At 35.2% G+C, this 27,570-nt stretch overlaps 1 protein-coding gene across 2 annotated transcripts in view; it reads left to right on the top strand.

The window, feature by feature from the left end:
• LOC106868056 (fibrinogen-like protein 1) overlaps positions 1–27,570 on the top strand; it is a 64,383-nt gene that overhangs the window by 28,050 nt on the left and 8,763 nt on the right. Inside the window, exons 2-3 of one of the 2 annotated variants that reach the window (XM_014913166.3) lie at positions 886–1,050; positions 18,956–19,042. In XM_014913166.3, coding sequence (XP_014768652.2) covers positions 886–1,050; positions 18,956–19,042 — 252 coding nt within the window. The remainder of the gene's footprint in view (positions 1–885; positions 1,051–18,955; positions 19,043–27,570) is intronic. The other variant, XM_014913167.3, reaches the window with a different exon arrangement.

Here is a 27,570-nt window from a genome sequence, read left to right on the forward strand (position 1 = left end):
TCCATATTGAAACAGTTGCTATTTTATCATTTATCATCTGCCACTTGCAAATTGAAAGTGCAGATGAAACGACTCTATAAAAATCTAGTCAATTAGTCGAGAGATGGTTTGTTTGTATTTGTTCACCGGCAATGAAATGCGTCTGGCTAAAGTACTTGACCTTTAAATGATCACGCCCACTTAGCTGTAAACAATTAATTACTAGAGAAATAACAGCAGTGGAGTAATGTATAATTATTGTCATATAGCGCATTAGTTAATATTATTGTCATATAACGCAGTTCAATATCTTCCGTGGATAAATAACATACAAAGGGATGGCAAACAAATGCTCCTACAACCCAATAGATTAAGGGGCACACAACTCACTTATTGAACTCTTACACCCTTGAGACTTTTGTATTTTGTCCCTGAATTCCTGTTTTTTTTTCAATAAAGTCTATAACTTCTTGTTGAAGGAAAACCTTCTGTAAGTTAATTATATTTCTATTATTTCTTTATTCAACCTAAGCTATTATACAATCTATAAATCCTTTTTGTTTCAAGCTTCTTTTTTGTCAAAATTCCGATACCTTTTATCAATTGGATCTCAAAATATCTCTTTACCAAATTTCACTATAACAAACCTAATTACCCCGTTTCTTTGTGGCAAACTACTACAGTGCCTCAACAACTTCTGTTGTCAATCTCCAGTGAACTTTTCTGTTATTAGTCTCTGGTCACTTAAACTATTCCTTTTCTTTTATTCCAGTGCAATTGCTTTCCTTTGCTATCACTAAATTCCTTATTCCCATCCCCATATGTTAGTGCTAAATAATTGTTATTTGACAGTCTCTCTAAATATTACTATTCTTGACTAAAAAGAAAACTAATGGTTGTTTTTAGGGCAAGTGCGAATCCTAGTTCCGGCCAATATGCGAGAGCGACCCTCACAAATAACTTGTCCTCGTGCAGCGCGTAACCAACAGAAGCGGACACGGTTAGTCCGTCCACATGTACCTATGAAGCACTGGCGCATCTTGATACCCGAACACCCAGAATACTTTCCATGTAGGTAAATTTATCGTTGGAAGCAGTTCATCAGCCACCATAGCCTATTTGGAAAATCTCTGTCAAATTCATACTTCTTGTGGTGTTTGTAGTTTGTCATGTCATCTCGTTACTTATTACTAGTTGTTTTACTTAAATGGATCATCTGGTTTACGTCTATTTGCGAACTTGGCTCAGTGATTTATAGATTTCAAAGATCGACATTAAAAGTCATATCGCAATCTTGTATTTTTTCATGGTTCCAGTTTTTGGACGGTGGACATATTGTTGTACCGCCACTAAAATTTGAAGATAAATATATATCTATTATAATCATAATATGTATCTATTATTATTAAAAATGAGTGTGATGTGTAGAGCATCTGCTTAGCCGATTACTTAGAAATACCAATACAACGCAATCCTACTGATATAATACAACCCTCTCTGAAGAAATATATATTGGGTAAAATAAATCAGAATAAAAAACAGAATGTTGCCGGTTGAAACGCATTTTATCATAAGACTGCAGAGTTAAACAACCCACCAACTCGAACTCCATCTTATACCACTTATTGTAGTTGTGTTTTTCTAAAATGATACGTCTAATTACATTAGAATAATGTTTCGACAGCGAAGAAACAATTTTGAAAATTACTAATTGACTCAAACGACAAAAAATTTGGCATAGTTATTTTGTGGACAAGATAGATTCGATGCCAGCATAATGTGACACCAAAATAATAGACAGCATAGGTACCGGATCCAAGTCTGTATCAGTGACAATGTAAATTCCACAAGTAAGATTGCTCATTGTCGACCTCTTAACGAAAACTATGTTATCTCAAAGCTGCTATTTACGAAAGAGATATAATCATAGAATATTATTATATAAATAATAACAATTTTCAGTCTCTTTCTTCTACATGGCATACATCCTGTCCTTATGCAAGAATGTGTGTGTGTGTATGTGCATGTACACACACACACACACACACACACACATGAATATATATATATGTATATTTATACATACAGATATATATACATATGTATATATATATATTTCGTATGTGTATTTCGTGTGCAAGATTCTTGATGTGGATACGTGTGTTGAAAGAAATACAATTAAACCTTGGGAGAGGCATTATGCCGGTAATAAACACACGCACTGGTTCAGTCCTTTATTAATTTATATAGTTTTTTGTTAAATTATTTCATTGCACTCTTGCAATCTCTTCAGTAACTTGTCTCTCCACTTCCATTTATTTTGAATATATGATCTGGCGTTGTTTTGGCGTTGTTTCGAAACTGTTTGGTATGAGCATGTGAGTGTGTGCAAGCTCGTATGTGTGCACGCTCATATGTGTGCACGTACTTATGTGTTCGTGCTTATATGTAAGTATGTGCGTCCATATGTGTGTTTGTAACAATTTCGTTTATATCAGATCAGATAGAGACTTTTTAATTAATTTATTTACGTTCATATTCCGCATCATATGTGTGAACAACACATGCAACCATGGGCAATTGTAAGGCCCTCATCTACGTGTATTTGGTGTTTAAAATTGGCTGCGTTTCAGTTATGAGGACCGACTCCTGTATTTGTCGCAACGATGCGTCACCGGGGTGTCTAGACAGGATTTCTATGTTAATTCTGTCCAGTACACCACCATGTTGTTCTTTGGCATGCTGGTAGAGCCCCGAGGTTTGTTTTTGATTATTATAGTCCCTCCAATGTTCGTTTACACGCTCAGCCAAACTTCTTGCCGTCTCACCTATGTATGTGGTGTTTCTGTTTTTACACTCACCATCCATACAGCTTATTTTGTAGACTACATTTCTGGCTTTGCAGTTGGCACCAGGACTATTTTTGCACACAATGCAACTCTCCTCAACACACCTTGTTCTTCTGAAGGGATATGTTTTACATATTATTGATCTAATTGATCTCCCTGGTTTTTCTATAACATTTATCCTCAACCAGTGCGTGTGTTTATTACCGGCATAATGCCTCTCCCAAGGTTTAATTGTATATATATATATGTATACATATTGTATATATTATATGTGTGTGTGTGTGTGTGTGTGTGTTCATATATGTATATATATATATATATATATATATATATATATATATATATATATATATATATATATATATATGAATACGTAAGGGTACACATATACACAAATATACAGTCACACATTTAAACAAGTTCTTTTTCTTAGAAACTCCGGTTTTACGTTATTTCACTTCTAGATGAAAATTGATTCCTGTTCAGTGTTCGTGTTAATTTTATAGATTAGAGTAACTATTTATCCTTTTCAATGTTTGGTTCCCATTGCTATTTTGTTACGTTGTCTTTATGTTATATCTTTTGATGGCTGATGGTTTCGGTTTTGGTTGGTTGCTTTCCAAAACTGTTTTGTCATATATTTTTTTGCGGTGTCGACTATCGCTGACTTTGTTTTATTTATAAATGCCACTGTGTGAACTGTGTTTTCATTGGTTACCTTCATGTTGTTCAACTGTATCGATATTTTTCTCTTCAATTGCGATTCAGTTTTTGTCCTATTTCTTATAACTTCTTATTACTTCGGTTCAGTTTCTATGTATGCTGTTTATTTACGCTACCTCTACCTGACCTTACAGAAACTGTTTCCTCTCAACCCATTTCTGGGTAAAACACCAGCTTGTTCGTTAACTCGTCATAATTCCATTCCATCTAAAGACTGAGACCAAAACAGACACCGAGCAGTTTAAGCCGTCCACCGGTTCAACGTTCCACGGCGACGTCCGACAATATGGGCCCGCCTCTCCAGGTGCCTAGCTGCATAACCATCGACTTGTTCACGTTCATTTTGGATTCTGCCACTGTCTTGTATTCCTTTAGAATTGTTGTGGCTGTCTCCACTTCTGTGGTGTCCTACACCATGATGATAAGGTAACACCTTTCGCAAACACTGACACGGTCCTTCCGGGTCCCAGTTCGAAAGTTATGCCGCTAAAATGTTCCATCTTAGCAGTAATGACTCAAGACCGAATACATGCAAAATAGGTGAGATAAGGTAGCCTAGACAAACCCAGTGTGCGATGAGAAATGTTTCCGAGAAGTGGCTGTGCATCTAGCCTCTGAAAACGACTCCGAATCCGGTCGATTTCAGGACAGTTTACACGTAACAATGGTCGACGACTCTATTGAAAGCTTCAACAGATCTAAATTGCCGAAGCCAGCTTTGTTCTCAATCCTCTCTATGATATATTGCATAAAGTTGTGGTTGTGGATGGACTCATTCTGGATCGCGCACATTTGCGCTTCCCCGAATAGACTACCGACGTCAAGCGCCAACTGTTGTGCTGACACTTTCGCGAAAATTTTAAATTTATTGTTTAGCAAAGTTATAGACCAAAAATGGCTACGACATCCCTTATGTCGGCGTCTTTTTTTTCAGCAACGTTACCACTTCCCGGTTCACGTCTCTAAGAATTCTTCCGTTCTGCTGCCAGTAGCAGCAGAAGCTTGCTCATAGCTCGTCAAACGATTCTGGCATGACCTTGTAGAATTCATTGTACAAATCATCCAAAGAGAGCGATTTGTGCCTTGTGCAACTGATCAACGCTTCCTGTATTTTGGAAGCCTTTTCGCAGAATCTCGCGACAATCTGCTGCTATCTCCAACATATTATCAGCTCCGAACACTTGGGCAAAATACTACTGGTAAGCGGCAAGCATCAGCTTGAAACCCACCAGTACGTGTCTACCCCGATCTGTCAAAGGCCTGATTGTGGAATTGTGGCTACGTCGCACCTCCACCACTCGGGCCCATCAAACAACTTTTGTCTCCACGTGTTTAAACGCACTGGAATTAGCTTTGATTACGCAACAGTCATTGGAGAAATGATCAAGAGCACCATTCTTGCCGCTAACACATCAATCACAATGTCTTTACTTATCATCTCTTCTAACTAGTTTTCCCTCCAATCTATTTCTTTCTGTTGATAACACTTTGATGATCGATATCGATTCTACTGTAATTTCTCTCTTCAGGGCGCCCTAGTTCGAGTTTTTAGTTATTAGTCCCGTCAACCTCCACTTAACTAATTAATCGCATGTACTAGCCACCTTACAGCACCTTCGTGTGTCTAAAAGACAGTTCTAATTTCCTATTAGTAGTAAGTAAAGTTTCTAGACAAGCGAAGAAATCTGGTCCTACTGCTCGTGTCGGAGCTCAGATGGCCGTTTTTTTAAAGGCACCTCTATCGTTGACGTTCACGTCTGGAACCCAGGAAACTACTCGAAACTTGATATATAAAGATTTCCGGTGCAACTCTTCTATTCTGTCGACCGATCCTGACAAGAAATTCGATGAAAATATCTCGTAGTCACTGAAAATAGGCGCGAGCAGTGCGCTTCAGAGATTCTGGCCTCGCTGATGGCTACCATATCTATGTTACGAGACCTGTGATCGTTGACCTCGCTTCCAGACTAACCCTAAGCCGCACCCATTTATGCACCCTTGTCACTCGTTTCGGCTCTTGAGGAAGTCAGTTGATTCAGACTCCTCATTGATTAAGAGTGAAGTCTTAAAGTAAAGGGCGTTTGCAATATATTTCTATTTGGCATCTTTCTAATAAGCTCAGAGATTGTATTGTCTATATATCCCAGAATTTGTATTATCTTTGGGAGTTTTGCAGAAGAGCTTTTCAAAGCCTTTCCTATTGGAGGCAATGTTTTTGTTGTTTATTACCTCCTACATCAATTCAATGCTGCTCTTTTGAACAACAGTGAAGTTGACGTGGTTTTTCTTCTTGTGTGTTTGCATTTAATGCACTGATTTTGTGGTTGATTTTCTCTTGCTTTTGCGACACTGTGAGTGTGCTTGTGATTTTCGTTTAAGTTGTTATTTTTGTTCTTGTTGCTGTTGAAATTTTGATGGAGGTATGGGTGTGTTGTGAGTTTAAAGAGCATCTAACGCGCCATTAAATAACCTTGGTTTCGTTGGAAGTGAACAGCCGACACTGTAATACATCTCCAGCGTTAGAAGCTGTGCAAAGGTAATAATAATAATAATAATAATAATAAATAATAATAATGATGATAATAATAATAATAATAATAATCTTTTCTACTGAAGGCACAAGGCCTGAAATTTGCGCGGAGGGGACTAGTTGATTACATTGACCCAGTATTTCACCGGTACTACTACTACTACTACTACTACTAATAATAATAATCCTTTCTGCTATAATCACAAGGCCTAAAATTTTGGGGAGGAGATAGTCAATTACATCGATCTCAGTGGTTCACGGGTACTTATTTAATCGACCCCAGTGGTTCACTGGTACTTATTTAATCGACCCCTTAATTGAAAGGCAAAGTCGACATCGACAGGATTTGAACTTAGAACGTAAAGACGAAATGCCGCTAGGCATTTTGCCTGGCGTACTACCGATTCTGCCAGCTCGCCGTCTTAATAATAATGATAGTAGTAGCAGTAGTAGTAGTAGTAATAATAATAATGATGATGATAATAATAATAATAATAATAATAATAATAATAATAATAATAATAATAATAATGATAATAATAATAATAGATAGAGAAATTAAGGCAGATAGCCCAGATATAGTTGTCAAAGATCATGAAGAAAAAAATGCTTTCTAATTGATGTATCAATACCAGCAGATGACAACGTTTCCCTAAAAGAAATGGAAAAACTTTCAAAATACAAAGACCTGGAAATAGAGGTAACTCAAATGTGGAATCTAAAAACAGAAACAATTCCTATCATAGTAGGTGCCTTAGGTATAATAAAAAATATTCAGACAAATACATAACAAAAACACCAGGACTTACAAATATATATAACATACAGAAAATTGCACTACTGGGCACTGCACGCATCCTACGCAAAACACTTTCAAATACAGTAACCATAAGAGCATCACAGCAAACCACAGCACATACCCAAGGCACACAGAGCTGCGCTCGGTAGTGAAGTGAAAGCACGTTATAAAAATAAAACTACTGAATAATAATAATAATAATAATAATATATAGGCATAGAATTTGGCATAGATAAGTGTGCAATATTTATCATGAGAAGGAGACAGGTAGTCAACAGTGAAAGCATCCAATTATCAGATGGCCAGGCATTAAAATCATTGAAAGAGAGAGTGTTATAAGTATCTATGAGTATCAGAGTCTGACAAGACAAAGTATTAGCTATAAAAATGAGTAATTCACTGGGAGTTACGTAGAAAGCTAGGATTTGAATATACTGATAAATGGTATGAACATGAACCTAGTAAAGTCCTATAAAGTAAGAAATATAAGACGTGGGGCTTTAACATTCAAATTGACTAAGTAATAGAAGCTAGAAAACCTGATTTAATAGTTATAGATAAAGAGAATAGAAAGTACCAGATAATTGACTTTACGGTCCCAAATGATGTAAAAGAATCAATATGAGAGGTACAGAAAAATAGCAAAGTACCAGGACCTGTCCATTGAATTACAGGGACTATGGAAAGTGTGGACAAAATGTATCTCAGTAGTTCGAGGTGCGTCAGGAACTATTCCTAAAGATTTGAATAAATGGATAGCGGAAATAGGCATAAAACCCATTTTAGTACAGCTACAGAAACAGTGTTATTAGGGACAGCTAGGATACTTAGGCGGGTTCTGGGCATCTAAGGTTACTTTCTGTAGCTCGATGATAGGAATTTTTCTTTTCCAACAATCTAATTTGTTTTGTGTATATGAGTAATAATAATGAAGCGCGTAATAGGAGAAAAGGACAAGAATGGAGTAAAGTGAATAAGGAACAGGTGATGAAGCGCATATTAGGAGAAAAGGACAAGAATGAAATACAAAGAGAGCACCTCAGACAGATCGAAGAGAAACCTATGAATGGCCAGTTTTGGAGAGCCACTGAAGACGTATGTGAAGCAAAATCCTGGGCTTGGTTAAAAAAAGGGGCAATTAAAAGAAGAAACAGCCTAATTGTAACAACTCAAGATCAAACGATAAAAACAAACAACTTGAGAAAAAATATATATGGAGAGAATGTGTCAGAAAAATGTAAAACCTGTGGAACTTGGGACAATATAACGGCACACATTGTGGTAGAATGTTCCAAATTGGCACGGGAAGAATATAAGAAATGGAGGCACGACGAGATTGTAAAAGTTATACACTGGAAATTGTGCCAGAAATATGGATTTGAAGCTGGAGACACATGGTACAATCATCGAGTCGAAAGAGTACTGGAGTTGGGGAAATGTAAGATTGATGCGGCTTTCCTATTCAAACGGACAAGAAGTTACAAAATAATAAACTGGACATAACAATGACAGGAAAGGAAAAGTCAAGTTGCTTACTAATGGACCCATCATACTTGTTTGATTTCAGGATCGTAAAGAAAGAGGAAGAAAAAGCAAAGCAAAACAAAACAATCCCCTAAAATTTGAAATAGGAAGACTTTGGAACATGAGAACAGTAAAGTTCGTGCCTATAATAATTGGTACGTTGGGAACAGTAAGAAAAAATTTAGACAAATTGCTGAAGGAGATTGGAATAGAATGCTCGGTAGAGCTCCTACAGAAAGTTTGTCTTTCATGGACAGCAAGGATTATCAGGAGGGTTCTAAGGTTACAAGTAGCAACCCACATAAATCTTACTAGGAATAAGACCGAACCTGAGTCAAACCCAAATAATAATAATAATAATAATAATAATAATAATAATAATAATAATAATAATAATAATAATAATAATAATAAATCCAAACTAAAACTAGAACAGCAACGGACCATGATAAAACGATGGCAAGAAAAGCCCCTACATGGTAAATACTGGGCTAAACTAAATGCAAAAGAAATAGACAGAGAAAAATCCCAGCAATGGTTGAGAAGCTCAGGATTCAAAGCAGAGACTGAAGGATTTTTAATTGCTGCACAAGACCAAAGCCTCCCCACCAGAAATTACCAAAAACACATAATGAAAAGAAACATAACAAGTAACTGTAGAATATGTGGAGATGGACAAGAAACAATAAATCATATTATCTCTGGCTGCCCAGTCCTGGCTAAGAAGGAATATATTCACAGACATGACAGAGCTAGGGCCTATATACACTGGAAGCTATGCCAACACTATGGAATAACAACAGAAAAAAGATGGTATAAACACATGCCAGAAAAGGTCACAGAAAACGAGAAAGCAACCATACTCTGGGATATGCCAATACACACAGATAGAGAAATTAAGGCAAATAGACCAGATATAGTTGTCAAAGATCATGAAGAAAAAAATGCTTTCTAATTGATGTATCAATACCAGCAGATGACAACGTTTCTCTAAAAGAAATGGAAAAACTTTCAAAATACAAAGACCTGGAAATAGAGATAACTCGAATGTGGAATCTAAAAACAGAAATAATTCCTATCATAGTAGGTGCCTTAAGTATAATAAAAAATATTCAGACAAATACATAACAAAAACACCAGGACTTACAAATATATATAACATACAGAAAATTGCACTACTGGGTACTGCACACATCCTACGCAAAACACTTTCAATACAGTAAACATAAGAGCACCACAGCAATCCACAGCACATACCCAAGGCGCACAGAGCTGCGCTCGGTAGTGAAGTGAAAGCACTTTATAAAAATTAAACTACTGAACAACAACAACAACAACAACAATAATAATAATAATAATAATAATAATAATAATAATAATAATAATAATAATAATAATAATAATAATAATAAATGCCCTGATGCAGTACCAGGCAGAGGCTCTCATGGCTTCTCATCCATCTTAATTGATTGGAAGTATTATCATATATATTGTTTTGTTTTGTTATAACAGATGAGCTACAGTAAATATTCTGCTCAAAACCACAGATTTGCTTGTCAGTTGTTTCACCTTAACCAGTTGAGCATGTCCCTTGGCGGCTGACGATATGTGCATCTCTGATCACGAGCAAATGTAGTGAGAGAGCATAATAGCCATGTGTTGAGAGGAATTCTTTAGTTGGTTCATCATCTTTAAACAGACCTTATTCAGGGACCTTTTGAGCAGGATGGACTACTCGGCCCCACCTGCAAGGTCATGCACTGTTTATCTTGATATAAGATCGCATGTCGCGCACATATGGATGTGATGCATGTAGCTGGTGTACCCTTATCAGATGGATAGTCATGATGGGGTATATTGGGCTTCGTATAATTACTTCCCAGTGTCCCTTTGATGGCATGCGCTGCTCTCTCACTCAATAATAATAATAATAATAATAATAATAATAATAATAATAATAATAATAATAATCCTTTTTTCTGCTGTTGGCAAACGCCTGAAATTTGGGTGGAGGGACTTGTTAATTACATCGACCCCAGTGCTCAGCTTGTACTTATTTCATCAACCCCGAAAGGGTAAAAGGCAAAGTTAACCTCGGCTGAATTTGAACTTAGAAAGTAAAACTGAAAGAAAAAAGACGAATAGCAGGGAATTATTCCAGATATTCTCTTGCACAAAAACGTTTTGTAATTTTTGGGCTTCCATTATTGTTATTAAAGCATATATTAACTATCAACTCTGCATAAGGTCAACTACTTTATCGAATACATGAAGCAAATCAATAAACAGTTGGTATTACAAGTTAAACAAATAAACATACTTGAAATAACATTTACTTTTAAGGTTGAACCAAGGCATTGTGAAACACAGATTTTGTTTGAATTGATGACATTAAAAGGAGAAGCTCGTTGTTATAGTGTATAAAACAAACATTAATTAGTTTCCTTGTCTTCACTTGTGTTTGTATAGCTGAGTCAAAATGATTTTATATCTTAAAATCACGGTGTTAAATGTCTGTAGGAAGAAATGATATTGTGTGATGGGCAAGCTTTTTTAATAGTTGTGAAGTGAAAAGGTTTCGAATGAGAAATGAGAGCAGGTCATTAATCTAGTTGACAGCTAATATAATTATCTAAATTCTACAGTATGGAATTCGTCCATATTTATGTGTCTAATTATTTCTTATATAGAAGATTTCTTCAGATTTAGGGGGAAATTAGATTACTGAGATTGTGTCATTGTGCATCTTTGTTGTTGTTGTTGTAGCTGCTTGGCCACAGATCAGCTCGATTGATATATGATAAATGAGTTCAAGCTGCTTTCATCCCGTTTTGTTCAATATATAATGTTCCCACGACTAAATTAATCTGTACAGATGTTTTCTTCACTTTTTAAGACACTAAGGAGTGAAGGTGATTTGAAAGAGATTTGGGTTCTATTTCCAGCAGGTCGGGGGATCCCGATAAGCTCCTTCTCTGGTTCGTCGACATACTTGCCCCTTTTAAGGGCACTTTTGTGCAAAAAATTCAATACTACATTACTCTGGATACATGTCTTCACTTTTTAAGACAACAGATATTGATAGTAATTTGAAGATTTATTACTCCATCTCAGAATTGAAACAAGATCACTGACTTGTCTGATCGAAAACTTCATTCGTTGACACTCATGCTTGCCTTTGTTTATTGCGACTAAAATATATAATCTCTGCAGCGCACTACTAATTTAATACATTCAGCTTGTTTACAGCTTTTCATTTAAATTTCTAACATACTTGAAAAGAAAATAATTTTAGCTTAAGTCAATACTTGCTGGATAAAATGAAAAAGGACAGGTGTCTGTGGCAGATATGACAACAGCGTTGAATAAAAGAATACAATGAGAATAGAAACTAGTTTCATAATTATAAATAAAAAGAAAGAACAATGTTTAAAGAACACATTACACTTAAATGTAAGCAGAGAATTTCAAATGAAGAAATCAATGCAAAAATGTAGATATGACAAATGTAGAAATTTGTTTAAGTTATTGGCTACAAGAACACTTTTATTCTATTTAAGAAACGATGTACTTCGATATGATCAGGAAAAATTAAAGTTGATAGCAATAGAACAGTTAAAGGAACGGCTGGTTAAAGAGGGAGAATTTGTAAGATGATTTTGTTTCTATCTTACTATAGTACAAGTGAGTTAATACAAAATAAACTGGATTAGATAGCATACCATGTTTTTGTATGAGTCCTCTAATCCGATTCCCATGGAAACCATTCCACTTCGTTTAAACTTCTGATAACTTACTTTAGGTTTCACTAACCCAGCCTAATCTGAGAATCAGAGTAGCAAACATCATAGATGGTAAAGTCAATAAATATCAGTCTTACTGCCATAATAATGTTCTGATCATGTGCAAAAGCATTTTCAACAACCGAGTTCCTCTATCCTTAAGGAGTTAATGCAAAATGTGGTATACTTTCTCGCAGTAAAGAATATCATTACTATAAGCTGCGTGTGAGTGCACATGTATGCATCTATGTATGCATGTGTGACTGAGAAAAAGCTATTCTGTATGCTTGCACAGTTTACACACACACACACACACACACACATATGCATTTATATGTATGCATGTATGTATATATGTATATATGTATATATATATATATATATATATATATATATATATATACACACACACACACACACACACACACAATCCTAGCAAGTACCGTATTCACCTTTACCTGTTGATAATGCTGACTAACTTCCAAGTGTGTAGAAAACTCCAGTTAGTTTATTTTACTACCCTCAGAAGATCTTCACATCAGTAAATCTAAATGTCTCTCTAGAGACTGCATGTTGTCGATAGAGAAGAAATAATAAATATATTGTTTGGACTTGTATTTAGTTCAGATGGGATCTGAAATGCAGTTAATAACACCCTGCAGAAGCGGCAATTAACACCAAAATGCACATCAACACGCAAAATTTTGCTGTGCGCACCGAGTTGCAACAGAAACATATGTAGGTGCAGAAATGGAAAGACTTGATTGACTGCAGAATAAAACTGGATGTATAAATCTCTTTTCTCATTATATATATATATATATATATATATATATAAGAGACAAAGTATACGTACGCCGCTATATATATATATATATATATATATATATATATATATATATATATATATATATATATATATATATATATATATTTATATATATATATAATACAAAATGGGACAAAAACGCAAAACATCCAGACAGTTAGGTGATACGAGAAAGGGACAACAAACTATCCAGATAGACGATACAAAGAAAACAAGGACAGGTCATTCGGAGTTTTCTTTCCTCAGTCGAGATCCAGATTATCTTTGTAATTTTGGCTGGTTATTCTCGATATTGCTCCAATCTGGCCAGCCCCAAGGAAACACTAAGCTAAGAGCATTAGATTCCTTGGAAGAAAGCAGCGAATGTATACAAAAACAAGGACAAAAAAAAAAACCGAACAATGTTACACAAATACAATAAAAATAATAACAGGACATAAGAACAGATTCTTTCGACTAAGGACGAATTAAATTAAGCTGGCGTGTGTGGAAATAAAGCTTTACGGCAGGGATACAAGATTTCACAGGCACAGGGAGGAATATCAATGTTGCACGCACAACGGCCAACCAAGAAAGAAAGATCAAGCTTGGCCGAACGGCGGTCACGTGGGAAGAGAAGAGAGAGCGGTAGAGGCAGAAGGACAAAATAATTAAGGAGGGGCGAGAAAAAATGATAGCGACATAGTGAAATGAAAAGTGGAGGGAAAGTGAGCAAGAAGAGAAGGCAAGGAAATGTGAGCGAGGGGGAACGGAAGAACGAAGAGTGGAATGAACGAATAAGGGTGAAGGGGCTGAGAGACAGAAATAGACTCGTACAGATTTAGAATGTATACTTACGTATAAGAGACAAAGTGTACGTACGCCGCTATATATATATATATATATATATATATATATATATATGAAGAATTTTACTGGAAAAGTAGATATAAGATTGCCAAGATTTTGTCTCTCTCACCAAGGATCAGTGGCTATCGAACGCCGACGAAGGGAAATAACCCTGAAACCCGGGTCCGTTCGTGCTACAGATCATGGTGAGAGGGATAACTTCCCTTGGCAAACAAGACACAGTAGTGTGTCGATAAGCCAGCTGGAGGAGATGTCCTCCTGGGGCTAAAAGCAACAGTAACATCCACCCCTAGGGGTCAGCCACACTTAAGTGGCAATATACTACACTTTATCGTGCAGTTACTGTTAATACTTCATGTAGAGAATTAACATTGCTTATATATATATATATATATATATATATATATATATATATATATATATATATATGTGTGTGTGTGTGTGTGTGTGTGTGTGTGTGTGTGTGTAAATAATACAAAATAGGACAAGAACGTAAGACATCCACACAGTTAGGTGATACAAGAAAGGGTCAACAAAACATCCAGATAGACGATACAAAGAAAACTAGTTTCATAATTATAAATAAAAAGAAAGAACAATGTTTAAAGAACACATTACACTTATATGTAAGCAGAGAATTTCAAATGAAGAAATCAATGCAGAAATGTAGATATGACAAATGTAGAAATTTGTAATTCGGAGTTTTCTTTTTTTAGTCGAGATCCAGATTATCTTTGCAATTTCGGCTGGTTATTCTCGATATTGCTCCAATCTGGATCTCGACTGAGGAAAGAAAACTCCGAATGACCTGTCCTTGTTTTCTTTGTATCGTCTATCTGGATGTTTTGTTGTCCCTTTCTTGTATCACCTAACTGTTTGGATGTTTTGCGTTCTTGTCCCATTTTATATTATATTATATTATATTATATTATATTATATTATATATATATATATATATATATATATATATATATATATATATATATATATATATATATATATATATATATATATATATATATATATATATATATATATATATATATTTATATATATATATATATATATATATAAGGTTGAGGAGGGTATTGGATTTAACCAAACCCAGGAGGATACAGGTAATACCGAGTAAGTGCTGTATACCGACTAGTTTGCCCCAGTCGTTGTATGAACAGGATTGGGTATTATAAGTTGTGTATTAGCGTGTGTATATGTAAATATATAAAAACAAAAAGATAAAGAGAGCAAACGTAAGGTTGGAGAAGTATTTTATGGATAGGGATCTTCCCAGAAACAGCTGTAAGACTCTATCCATAAAATACTTCTCCAACCTTACCTTTGGTCTCTTTATCTTTTTGTTTTTATATATTTACACACACACACACACACACACACACACACACACACACACACACATATATATATATATATATATATATATATATATATATATATATATAATAGTATTTTATAAGCTGAAAGCCTATAAGCAATCACCGCGTAATGACTAAAGAAAATAGTCTAAATAATGGGGCATATAAGCTCTCGACTGAAAAAAAAAAATTGGTTTTTCCGTACGCGTGGGACACGAGCCCACACCTGTTTGTTTACTCGACCAAGTGTGTTACCGTTACACCGACGCACAAACCTGCCTTTTTCCGTCAAATTTAAGAACTATAATTATTTCGTAGTTGTTTTTGTAAACTAACTTTCATGTGCTTTTACTGTGATGATTTTACTAAGCAGCGTCGATTTTTAGACTATTTTCTTTAGTCATTGCGCGGTGATTACTTATAAGTTTTAAGCCTACATTACTTGTTTACATTATGAAACCTCTGAAATGAAACCCCTTTATTTGTAAAACAACTAAGAGGTGGCAACTTATAGCAACTCGCTTAATTACAAGTTTGAAAATTATCAACCCCAATGTATTCCTTTATACATTTCAATGTTATTTTGCTCTACTACAGTGTTTTCATGGTAATTTTAAAATAACGAGTACACCCCTTCATAATACTTGTTCATTCACGCTGTTTAATTAGACACACCTCATAAGATATAGCACATTTCTTTCGATTTTTCATTCTTTTGCTTTATATTATTTAAATCCATTTTATAATAATCAACCGCATCATGATGTAACTTCCACCCACTTAAATTTTTCCTTTCTCGAATAATAACTGTTAATTAAACTTATAACTCTCACTTCAAATAATACTATAAAATAATTTAAACATTTTTTGCAATAAATTATTATGGAATCCAGTTGGATAATATTGCATGTCCTTTGGCATTATTCATTCTAAATTTACACTTAAGGGATTTAAATTACACATACACCATTGAAATGGTTCTGTATTATTATATGTTAGTGTTCTCACAGTATACAAAGGAGTATTTGGCAATTATCTCCCCTTTATTTCTGCTACTAACATACCGAGAGCGTAAAACCCAATCTCGCGTTGCAATCAAATCTGTCGAAAATTTAAGTTCTTACCGAATTGTTATTAATGGCTTGACTATAGCAGTACATTTTATATCTTCTGAACTCAACCACTAATCATCTCTTCAATGTAGCTACACAAGTCTTCCATCTCCCTTGTTATAGTCTGTGTTGCAGACACATAAGTTTTCTTTCTAAATTAAAAAATTATAAAATTCGTTTGAAATGTCCTCAAAGCACATTTAACAGGCTTTTCAAAATGATGAAACTCAAAAAAATTTCAAAAATTCATCCATAAATAACTATATATGATGAAGTATATATTAGCTGTGTACGATTTTCTCTTTGAGTCTCTTGGTTCCAAAACAACGTTTTAATAGGGAACTGTCCTATCAAATATGTTTTTAGTAGGAGATTGGTTTAAAAATATTAATTTTCGTAAACATACCGACCTCTTCAAAAATAAGCTTGAACCCAACACGAAAATGATTATGAACTCTACTAAAACAATCATTATTTTGATAAAACTAAGGATCTCTACAAATATACAAAACTTTTCAAATCAGGTACAGCTCTACCATCAATTTGCTCGTTAAATTTAGCGAAGAATTCATCGGTATAGATTTCGGATTATGTAAAGACTATGACTATATCCAAAGACATGAATCAATGTGCTCTATCTAAACTATGAAAGGAAATAATATAGAGCGTCAGAGCTTTCTTGTTGAAATTGACCAACTACTCTCATTACCGTAGATTTTGTTTAGACGTAACTCTATACTTAATCACAAATCTCTGTGAATCATACAAAAATCCAAATAAGAAAATTGACTTATATGCATAAGGATCCTTGCCAATGTAGTAAAAATATAGCTGATAAAGCTGCATCTTACCGCTACCGATTGTTCCATAGAGAAACTCAAATATATACTCAACCTCTAGCAACAACAAACCAGAAGACGATGACGTAATATAAGGTTTAACCTTCATTTTCACTTAATGCTACATCCAGCTTCGAAAAAATTTCTTAACGTTCACTGACAAAGACTTGCCTATAAACTACAAATACACAAAACTTTTCAAGAGTTATAACATCAAAGCCAGGTACAGCTCCACCACTAATTTGAGAATCACTCCATAAAATACTGAGACAACCTGTCCATGTAGAAACTTACAGTCTTTTCACATAAAACGTCCTGCAATGCAGAAAGTATAACGTACTAAGTTGAAATTGGTTCTACTTGACCAGGCCCGGAATAGAACAAAAAAATATATTGATTTGAAGTAAAGTAAATTTTAAACAACGTATTATAATTATAGGTTCTCCTTCCGATATATTGATAGAAGTAATCTCGCATAGCTACCAAATTACATTCGGCAATTTAATTGAAAATGGATTAAACTTGTATAATTGGGAAAATAATGAGGAAAGATCTTGACTATATATAAATGGAAATGTCTTGTAAATATCATATATTTGGAACCTAGCTGTATGATGTTTTCGCTCAGATTTTTCATTTGAAAGTCCTACGTTAAAATGGGGGTGGTCTATCAAATTCTCTGACTTGATTAGTGAGGTTTATGATATTTTTGTATGATACTTCTCTCCCTATTTGAACTGCGTTCTCAAGTGGACAAGTTTTAAATCGGTTTTCATCTGGAATAACACGCACTTTTATTTCAGTTATCACAATGTGAGAAGAAAAGAGATCAACCGTCAGCACAGTTAGTATAATCAATCCTTATAAGTTGATGTACTTGTGCATTTTTATGGTATATTTAAGTGTCTCGACTAAATCGTAACAGTCACCAGACTGGCAAAAATAATATATATAAATAGAGGGTTCCCATTTAAATGGTTTTATATTTACACTTTAAACGCAGTATATTATGGACATAAGTGTGATTACACCTCTTTATTTGAAAGTTAATGACACCAAGTATTTTAAAATTAGACTATTAATTCAAACGTTAGAAGTTTTTTTTAACATTTTCATTTTCGTCGTCGAAAATGAGTTGAAGCCACACGGGCCCCATACATGCACTAACTAGCAAGTTGATCCTTGTTCACAGAGACTGTATTTTTTATTTAGATAAAATAGTTTTTGTTGCAGAAAAGTAAACTTCTGCATTAATTTGAGCTCTAGTTGATGGATTTACAGGATCGTTGGAACATCGAACAAAATGCCGAACGGTATTCCTTTTCGGGCCCTCACGCTCTGTAACAAGTCAGTCTTGCGCGGTGAATGTTTTTTCACCTTTTCCCTTTCTTATACGTATGTATTCACATATTTAAGTTCAAAATAATATATTAATATATACATTGCATGTAAAATTCAAACCAGTCGCTAACAAATTAGCAAATATCTTTTGTTTAAATCAAGCTGTTGGGATTATGTATATGTGATGTGATAGATACATGCACTTATGTATGTGTGTATGTGCGGATAAATTTTCAGTCATGTTATAGGTATAAGACTGTCTGTCTATTTGCCTGTCTGTCTCTCACTGTCTGTGTCTCTCCCCTTTCCCTCCCTCTTCTCTCTCTCTTACTCTCTCTCTCTCTCTCTCTCTCTCTCTCTCGCTCTCTCTCTCTCTCTACCCATCTATCCATTTTCAGAAGCAAATCTTTGAATTTATTTTTGCAGATTATGTCTCCCCAATGCTAAAGGATCAATTTAACAAGCTGGAAGAGAAAATCGATAACTACACGTTCCTCTTGGCAGAACCATTACGTAAGTTAAAAGTCTTCATATTGCATGGCAAATGCCCCACTGTATTAGTATTACTTTAATGAAGAACTACATACATAAATAATTTATGGTTGGCTTGATACAAACACCATCGCCGTGGTAGCTAAATGTTTTCATTAGGTTTTGACTTACCGATCTAAATATCAATATTTCGAATCTTGTTTTTAGTACAGTAATGCGTTCTATTAATAAGGGATTTAACCTAACTGTTGCTGACACAGTCCAAAGAACCGTAAAGCGTAAGTACGAAGGGCTGCAAGTTTTCGAGTTCAATCCCACTGCATTGTATTATGGCTAAGTGTCTTCTCGAATCGACCATGACCAAGTGAGTGAAATTTGGTAAATGAATGGAAGCTCGTCAGAAGGACCGTTCCGGATGATAGACTTAATCTGTTGCCCCGCTCTTGACCCTTGGATACCTTTAACGGAATCGAATCTGTTGCAAGCAATCGGGACAGATCTCCGGTTTGAGGATAACCTCATCTTTTTTCTCCCGCCAGTTTTAGAGGCCCAGATAAAGTTCAGAGGGCGCTGTCCTTCCTCCTCTGATTAAGTAATATTCTAATAAAAATTAAACAAACAAAATGCAGGGGAAAGCTTCACCCTGAATGGATTCATATCATTGCTGAAGGCAGTGGTGGGCAACACCGTATAATTAACAAGTGTTTCGTGCTTCAGTTATCCATAAGACATTCATTTAACTTAGCTCAGATAGTGGTCGTAGAACGCAGTGTTTAAATATAACAGAGTAGAAATAAAGAGCTTTACCAAGTTGGCTTAGCTAAAATACGTTCAATAATTCGAAATATTGAAGCGACGCTCCTAAGTTCATGTTGAATATGAAATTCAATGCATACAACTAAAAAGAGAAACAAATGGATGAGTTTACAAACTATTAACCTCTTTACTCCCTACGAGCTGTAATACTCGCTAAATTTACTTGAGTTATGACTCTGCGTAAATAGCTGCAAATAGGTACCACGCAGAATTGCAGTTATTCGCTGGTTGTAGCCAATAATAATATATAAACTGACGTGTTCTTACATTGGAAATAATTATAAGCAAAAAAGATACAACAAAAAATAAACATAAAAAAACAAAGAAACATTATAACTGTATTTATGATAGTACTATATGAATTTAAGAAATGTTAATATTTTATCATTAAAACCTTCACTTCCTACAATTTCAAAATGTTTATTTGTGTATAATTTTCATAGCTTCCGATATAGTATGTCTAGAAAAGGAAACATTTTGATAACATTTGGTGGAAAACATTCTGGTATGTCAATCTAGGATGAGCTGTGGTTGTTTATCTTAGGATGGCCCTGAAGGTGCAGATCTATGATCTTGTTTATCGCGTACATACCGATTGATTGTTTATACTAAATTACATTATCCAATGTTTTATATCATTTTAAAAGCATTAGAGTCCAGTTTAAGAGAGATTCCACTACTACTTCCAGCAGATCCAACGACGACATAAAAACTCACTGATTCACTTCCTTCCTAGGATGAATTGGTAGAATTGATGTAGTGAATAATCTGAAGCTTACAATTCATCAGCGAGGAGTGGTCTTAGAATGAAGTTCCCTCAAATGTATCTGTATATCATTTCTGAAACGGTATTATTCATCTTAGAATGATATTTATTGCTTCGCCATTATTCCTTCTGCATACCTTAATAATTTTATTCATACTAGAGACCGTCGATTGAAGCTTAACAGCGTTACTGTGTATACATGCATAGTCACACACATGCATCCATTCACACACTTAATAAGGTGCTGAAAAAAGCTTTGTAGTATTTAGTTGAGTCTTACTATGTTTGAGCTGGGGTTAACAAGAGAGGCATAAATGACACTGAAACATTTCCTACCTCTGCAAATATATTTATTCATAGTGTCTTAGTAAAAAGTGACAAGTGTGCTATATATGAGATATGCTTATCGAGCCAAATATCTACTCCAGTTTCAATTTCATTTGGAGTCCATTTAATTTCACTTAGACTCTGGTAAACGAATGAACGTTTCGACTTAACATTCTACGACATACATCAATTTCGCCTTTGAATTTCTTTGATGTTACCACATACATATGACGTTTGCTTTGTGGTATTTAGTCACGTTCCTTTAGCACTGAACTTTATTCCTACTCTTCTCGACTTTATTTCTCATCCATGTGATGTAGATAAAATAAATATCTGACAATTCTTGGATCAATTCAACTGACTATATTTGTTCTCTTATGTATGAAACCAACATTCTACATGCTAGCATCGCATTATCGTTACTGTGTATACATACTTAGTCACACACATGCATCCATACACACACACAAATATGTTTACGTGTATGTATACATGTATATAAGTATGTATACGTATTTGTGTGTGTGTGTGTGTGTATGTGCACACGCGCGTGTAATATATGCACATGATCCCAGGTAGTGCCATTTTAGCTAATATTAGATATTTGATTACTGAGAGTAAATTATGATTCAACATGTAGTTCATGTTATGAGTTTATGTCTGTCTTAAACAAACAGAAACAATGGGCCTCAAAGTTACCCCAAATTACCTCGCTAGACATCTAAATGTTTCGGAAACTATTGACTTCGTCTACCGTCGTTGAATAACATCAGTTACTAGATTACTTGAACAATATATGGACAGACAGAAAAAAGGACGATGCGATCACTATATATATATATATATATATACGACAAATAACAAACTGTATTAGAATGGTAGTTGTAACTTTCACCGGTTATCAAGCGGTGTGTGAGTGAGTGTGTGTGGACAAGCATACAAACGCACGCACGCACACACATACATATATATGACAGGCTTCCACATAGTTTCCGTCAACTAAGTTCACTCAAAAGACATTGGTAGTCCCGGAACTATAGCAGAAAAAAACTTGCTCATGGGTACTGAGCAGTGGTACTGAACGCGAAACCACGTGATTGCCAGTCGTGCTTCCTAACCACACAACCATTCTAGTCTCTGTTAGCACAATTAGTCAGCGATAATGTTTTTTATCTTTTAGTCAGGATGAAGGCCGGCTCATGATCCATTACTGATCTGAAATTAGTTGAAAGGAGGGAAGAAATTATCTTTAAATTGGAGAGCTGACTCGGATGTTTACAATAGAGTGAACTCAGGTAAAAGCCCTTAGGGTCTGGTGGAATATTAAAATGGGTGATGGAGTAAGTTATCAGCTATGTAGTAGAGCTCCCTGGTAGAAATAGCAGCCAGATTTGCCTTAAACCACATCTTGTAGCATTAAAAAAGAAGCAGTATTTGATAATATAGTCTTAGATATACTATATTTGAATACAACAGAGGAGGATTAATAGCGAATACGCTTAATCATATGTGTGCTTAATCAGGGTTAACAATGGACAGAATAGCATTAATAACATAAACAATATAACAATGTTCTGGTTTCTGTGGCTATTGTACTAGATCAGTGGTTGCCAATCTGGGGTCTGCGAACCCTGGTGGTCTGCAAAGTTAGTACTGGGGTGTGTGAACTAAATTAAAAACTTCTTATATATATATATATATATATATATATATAGATAGATAGATAGATAAGGATAAGCATATTAAAAGGGGTCCGTGGGAAAACTCATTGAAGTAAAAGGGTTGGGAACCACTTTCGAGAACCACTGGGAAAATGTTGGAAACCATTGTACTAGATTGAACTGATTATTGACCAAATATTTACATATATAGAACAGCTGATTTCCATGTAAGTGTATCTTTTACGTTCTAATAGCAATCAGTTAAATCGAGTATGGCATATGCGCAGTTGATGTGTGTATGTATGTATGTATGTATGTATGTATGTATGTATGTATGTAAAAATGGAGGTGCAATGGCCCAGTTGTTAGGGCAGCGGACTCGCGGTCATAGGATCGCAGTTTCGATTCCCAGACCGGGCGTTGTGAGTGTTTATTGAGCGAAAACACCTAAAGCTCCACGAGGCTCCGGCAGGGGATGGTGGCGAACCCTACTGTACTCTTCTACCACAGCTTTCTCTCACTCTTATTTCCTCTTTCTGTTGTACCTGTATTTCAAAGGGCCAGCCTTGTCACACTGTGTCACGCTGAATATCCCCGAGAACTACTTTAAGAGTACACGTGTCTGTGGAGTGCTCAGCCATTTGCACGTTAATTTCACGAGCAGGCTGTTCTGTTGATCGGATCAACTGGAACCCTCGACGTCGTAACCGACGGAGTGCCAACAACAACATGTATGTATGTATGTATGTGTACACAAACATAGCCGAATGGCTAAGAAGTTCGCTTCGCAATCAGGAGATCTCGATTTCGATCCATTGACTTATACTTTAGTCACTGGACGAACCAAATACTACGAGTAAAATTGATTAAGCAAAAAGGGTGTACAAGTCCGTCAAATGGACTCTATTTTATATTCAAGGTGCTACACTTGTCATACGCTGTTTCTTTGGATTTACCTGCTAATTACGTCTGCTGATTACGCTTTTAGATTTATCTAATGGATATGCATATCTATAGAATACTCAGTTGCTTACATGCTAACACAATGAGTTGTTGGCACTCCGTCGCTTACGATGTCGAGGGTTCCAGTTGATCCGATCAACGGAACAGCCTGCTCGTGAAATTAACGTGCAAGTGGCTGAGTACTCCACAAACACGTGTACCCATAACGTAGTTCTCGGGGATATTCAGCGTGACACAGTGTGACAAGGCTGACCCTTTGAATTACTGGCGCAACAGAAAGAGGAAGTAAGAGTGAGAGAAAGAGTACAGCAGGGTTCGCCACCATCCCCTGCCGGAGCCTCGTGGAGCTTTAGGTGTTTTCGCTCAATAAACACTCACAACGCCCGGTCTGGGAATCGAAACCTTGACCCTATGACCACGAGTCCGCTGCCCTAACCACTGGGCCATTGTGCCTCCACAACACAATGAGTAGTCAGTTCATTAATCAAACAACTGAAATTATCCTCATTAAACTGAGGGAAGATTGATCTACGTAAATACGTACGTATGTATGAATTAACGTACGTATGCAAGTATGTAGATATGTTTCTTAATTTACCAATGTATAATGAAGAATTAGTGAACGCTGCAAAATAATTTTCATAATGCACATCTCGATTTTGGGTCTAAATTATCTTTAAAATCCCTATAATATATAATATACAGTTAGGCGGAGAGCGGGCAAAACCGTTAGCACGCCGAAAAAAATGCTTAGTGGCATTTCATTCGTTCAATACGTTCTGAGTTCAAATTCCGTCGAGGTCAACTTTGTATTCCATCCTGTTGAGCACTGGGGGTCGATGTAATCAAAGTAATCCCTCCTTATTCTGCCAAAATTTGAAACCAATATATAACATACGGCATTTCTTCAGTCTGAGTTCAAATTCCGCCGAGGTCGACTTTGGCCTTTCATTCTTCGGGGTCGATAAAATACGTACCAGTTGAGCACTGAGATCGAAGTAATCGATTAAACTCCCAGAATTTCAGCCCTTGTCCTCACACACACACACACACGCACACAACTACTTAAAGTAAAGAATATATTATCTTTCAATATATTACTTTCAAATATTTTATTTTATATATGATAAATTAATATATAATGGAAAAATAATCTTAAAAAATAAAGAAAATGCTTCAGTACATTAGTATTTGTGTGCTTTTTTAAAAAGAAATAAAAATTGGGTGCCGAAAACTTTACAGTCAACTATCATGTAATAACCACACACCTAAATTTGATCTCAATTTTCTACAAAAAGCAAACTAAAAACTGCACATTTATGTTGTGTATTATGCTATACTATTTTAGATGTCTTCTTTTATCATTTATGCTTGGACAACATTCTTGCAACAGCATATATATACATACATACATTATGTATATATATATACATATATATATATACGTATATACATACATATATATATATATATATATATATATATATATATATATATATATATATATATATATATACACATATACACATCCACATCCCACATATACACATATATACGTACGTATGTGTGTATGTATGTATCATTATGTATATATATATGTGTGTCATTATGTATATATATATTTATATATAAATGCCGGCCCGAAATATTTTCGGCTCGGGTTCATAAAACAATCAATTAACGGATGTGAAATTCCTTTCGACAAGTCAATTCCCCATCATATGAATAGAAAAAAGGAATTTGTGTTTTATTACACAACTGGAGGCGATGTCAAAAGTTCAAAAGAGATATTTCCATTGAAATATCCTAAGAATGTTGACCTTTCTCTTTGTTCAATTGATTATATTTTCCAATTTTGTTTTAAATTCTAGAAGCCTTGTCTTGTTGACCTAAAAGTCGCACTTTTGAGCTATGTGGAGAAGTGTCTAAACACCTGTTTCGATTCTTGACTGAATCTATTTTTAATTCACTTCTAGGGCTAATTATCACGGAAGGAAAACGCATACATGTACGCACATACACAAGCAAATTAACCATGAGCGTCACCGATTTAGTCAATAAGTTCGTGTACCCTTGTTTTGAAATTATTGTATATGAAATTATTAATGTTTGAAAAACGGGTGCCATAAGACAGAAAAGAAATTTTACAATCTAGTTTCGACTCACATTTCAAGTCATTTCCCTTCATATAATAGTTTTATGCGCTTTTACGTTCTCACTTCCTCAAAACAGTATCAGCATCACACACTCTTATTTTCTCTTTTCTGTAAATGTTATACCTCTTCTATAAATTGTGTTTATTATAAATTCCTTGTTAACGCACTTAAGGGACAAGAGTCCATGTTTCACAGCCATACAACAAAACAGACAAAATGTTTGTTTTGAAAATAAGTATTTTAGTATCATTTTTATTAGTATTTTGGAGTCCAGAGTAAAAATTGTGATTTCAAAAAAGAACTTCTCAATTCTATATGAAATTTCGTCATCAAGATTTGCATCTCTGTTTTGCATGCTACAAGATATTTGAAAGAAGATACGATTCTCAAAGTTTTACCGTATATGATTATTTTAAAATCCACAAGAAGCTTACCAAGGCAGAGCTGATGAAGACGAAAAGTTTCAGTAACAATTATTGTAACTCATAATCGGATCCACCTTAATGAAATTTTATCAATAAAAGTTTGAAGAACATTTTCATTGAGTGTAACAATGTTATTGTCATCAGCATACTAGAAGTCTAGTCTTTTACCAGAAGTACAAAAGTGTATGATTTAGAACTACGCCGTTTAGAACTAAATAATTTACTAGCTGTACAATAGTTTTTCTTTTCAGTCACCCCGAGAGAGTGACTGAAGAGAAAAACTACAGTGAAATACACAGCAAATCGTTACTACATTACTACACACACACACACGCACACGCACACACACACGCACACACACACACACACACACACACACACACACACACACACACACACACACACACACACGCATCTCCCACACCAACATACACACACACCCCCTCACACAAACACACAAAGCATATATATGTGACTCATTTATAAGAGACGGGAACCCAACACCAGTTTGATTGAGTTTATTGTAGTATTATATAACACAATCGCCAGAATGCATGACGAATCGTTTTGTGATGCATAGTATGTAGTAACGTAAATCACTCTTCAGGAGCGTTAAAACACTTACAAACGTCTTAAGTAGAGGAGAAGTGACAACGCCCATAACAAAATGTATGTTGTACTACTTCTACTCCTCTCGAAAGAGTCGCAGGTTCTTTATACATTTGAGGAATGAATTACGTGAATATAAAGTAACACCACGAAATGTTTCGTTGTGTATAAAATAGCTGTGTTTCAAGTATCAAACAGCAGCGATCTAATCCCTATGGAGCGTAAGAGAAACGTATTGAAATATATTTATGCATAGTGAATAATAGATGAATAGATTCAGAACTAAACTTCAAAAAGTTTAGTGATTAATCACGGCCAATCTTAAGAGGTTTAAATTAACCGACACGAATAGGCCAGACACATGTGTACGCTGCTTCGACAACAAAGACGAAGAAGCCTTTGAGATTAATAAGAATCGATCTTCGTTTCAGAGAATGAGGATTCCATTATTCGTCCAACTGAATAACCCGCTCCTTAAATTAACGTATAAGTGACTGAGAAGTTCCGTACACTCTTATTAAGATTCTTAGGTAGAATCAGCGACACTATGTGTGACAAATATTTGACAAGTGTGATCTTTAAATGTCTCCTACGGACTCTTACATAGGTTTTTGCCTCTCCAGGCACAATGTAATGAAACTTGTACAAGATACCAGGCAGCAGCAACGAGCGCAGTACTTCACGGGTGCGCTTACTAGTAAATCACTTTCCTTTATACATACTCACTTTCCCATTCACCCATTCAAGACTCGCTCACTCACTAATATATATATATATATATATATATATTAAAAGTTAGATAAGGCCGGTATATGGGAATACCTTA

The sequence above is a fragment of the Octopus bimaculoides genome, chromosome 3 (genome assembly GCF_046866305.1).
Source record: "Octopus bimaculoides isolate indiv1 chromosome 3, ASM4686630v1, whole genome shotgun sequence".
NCBI lineage: Eukaryota > Metazoa > Mollusca > Cephalopoda > Octopoda > Octopodidae > Octopus > Octopus bimaculoides.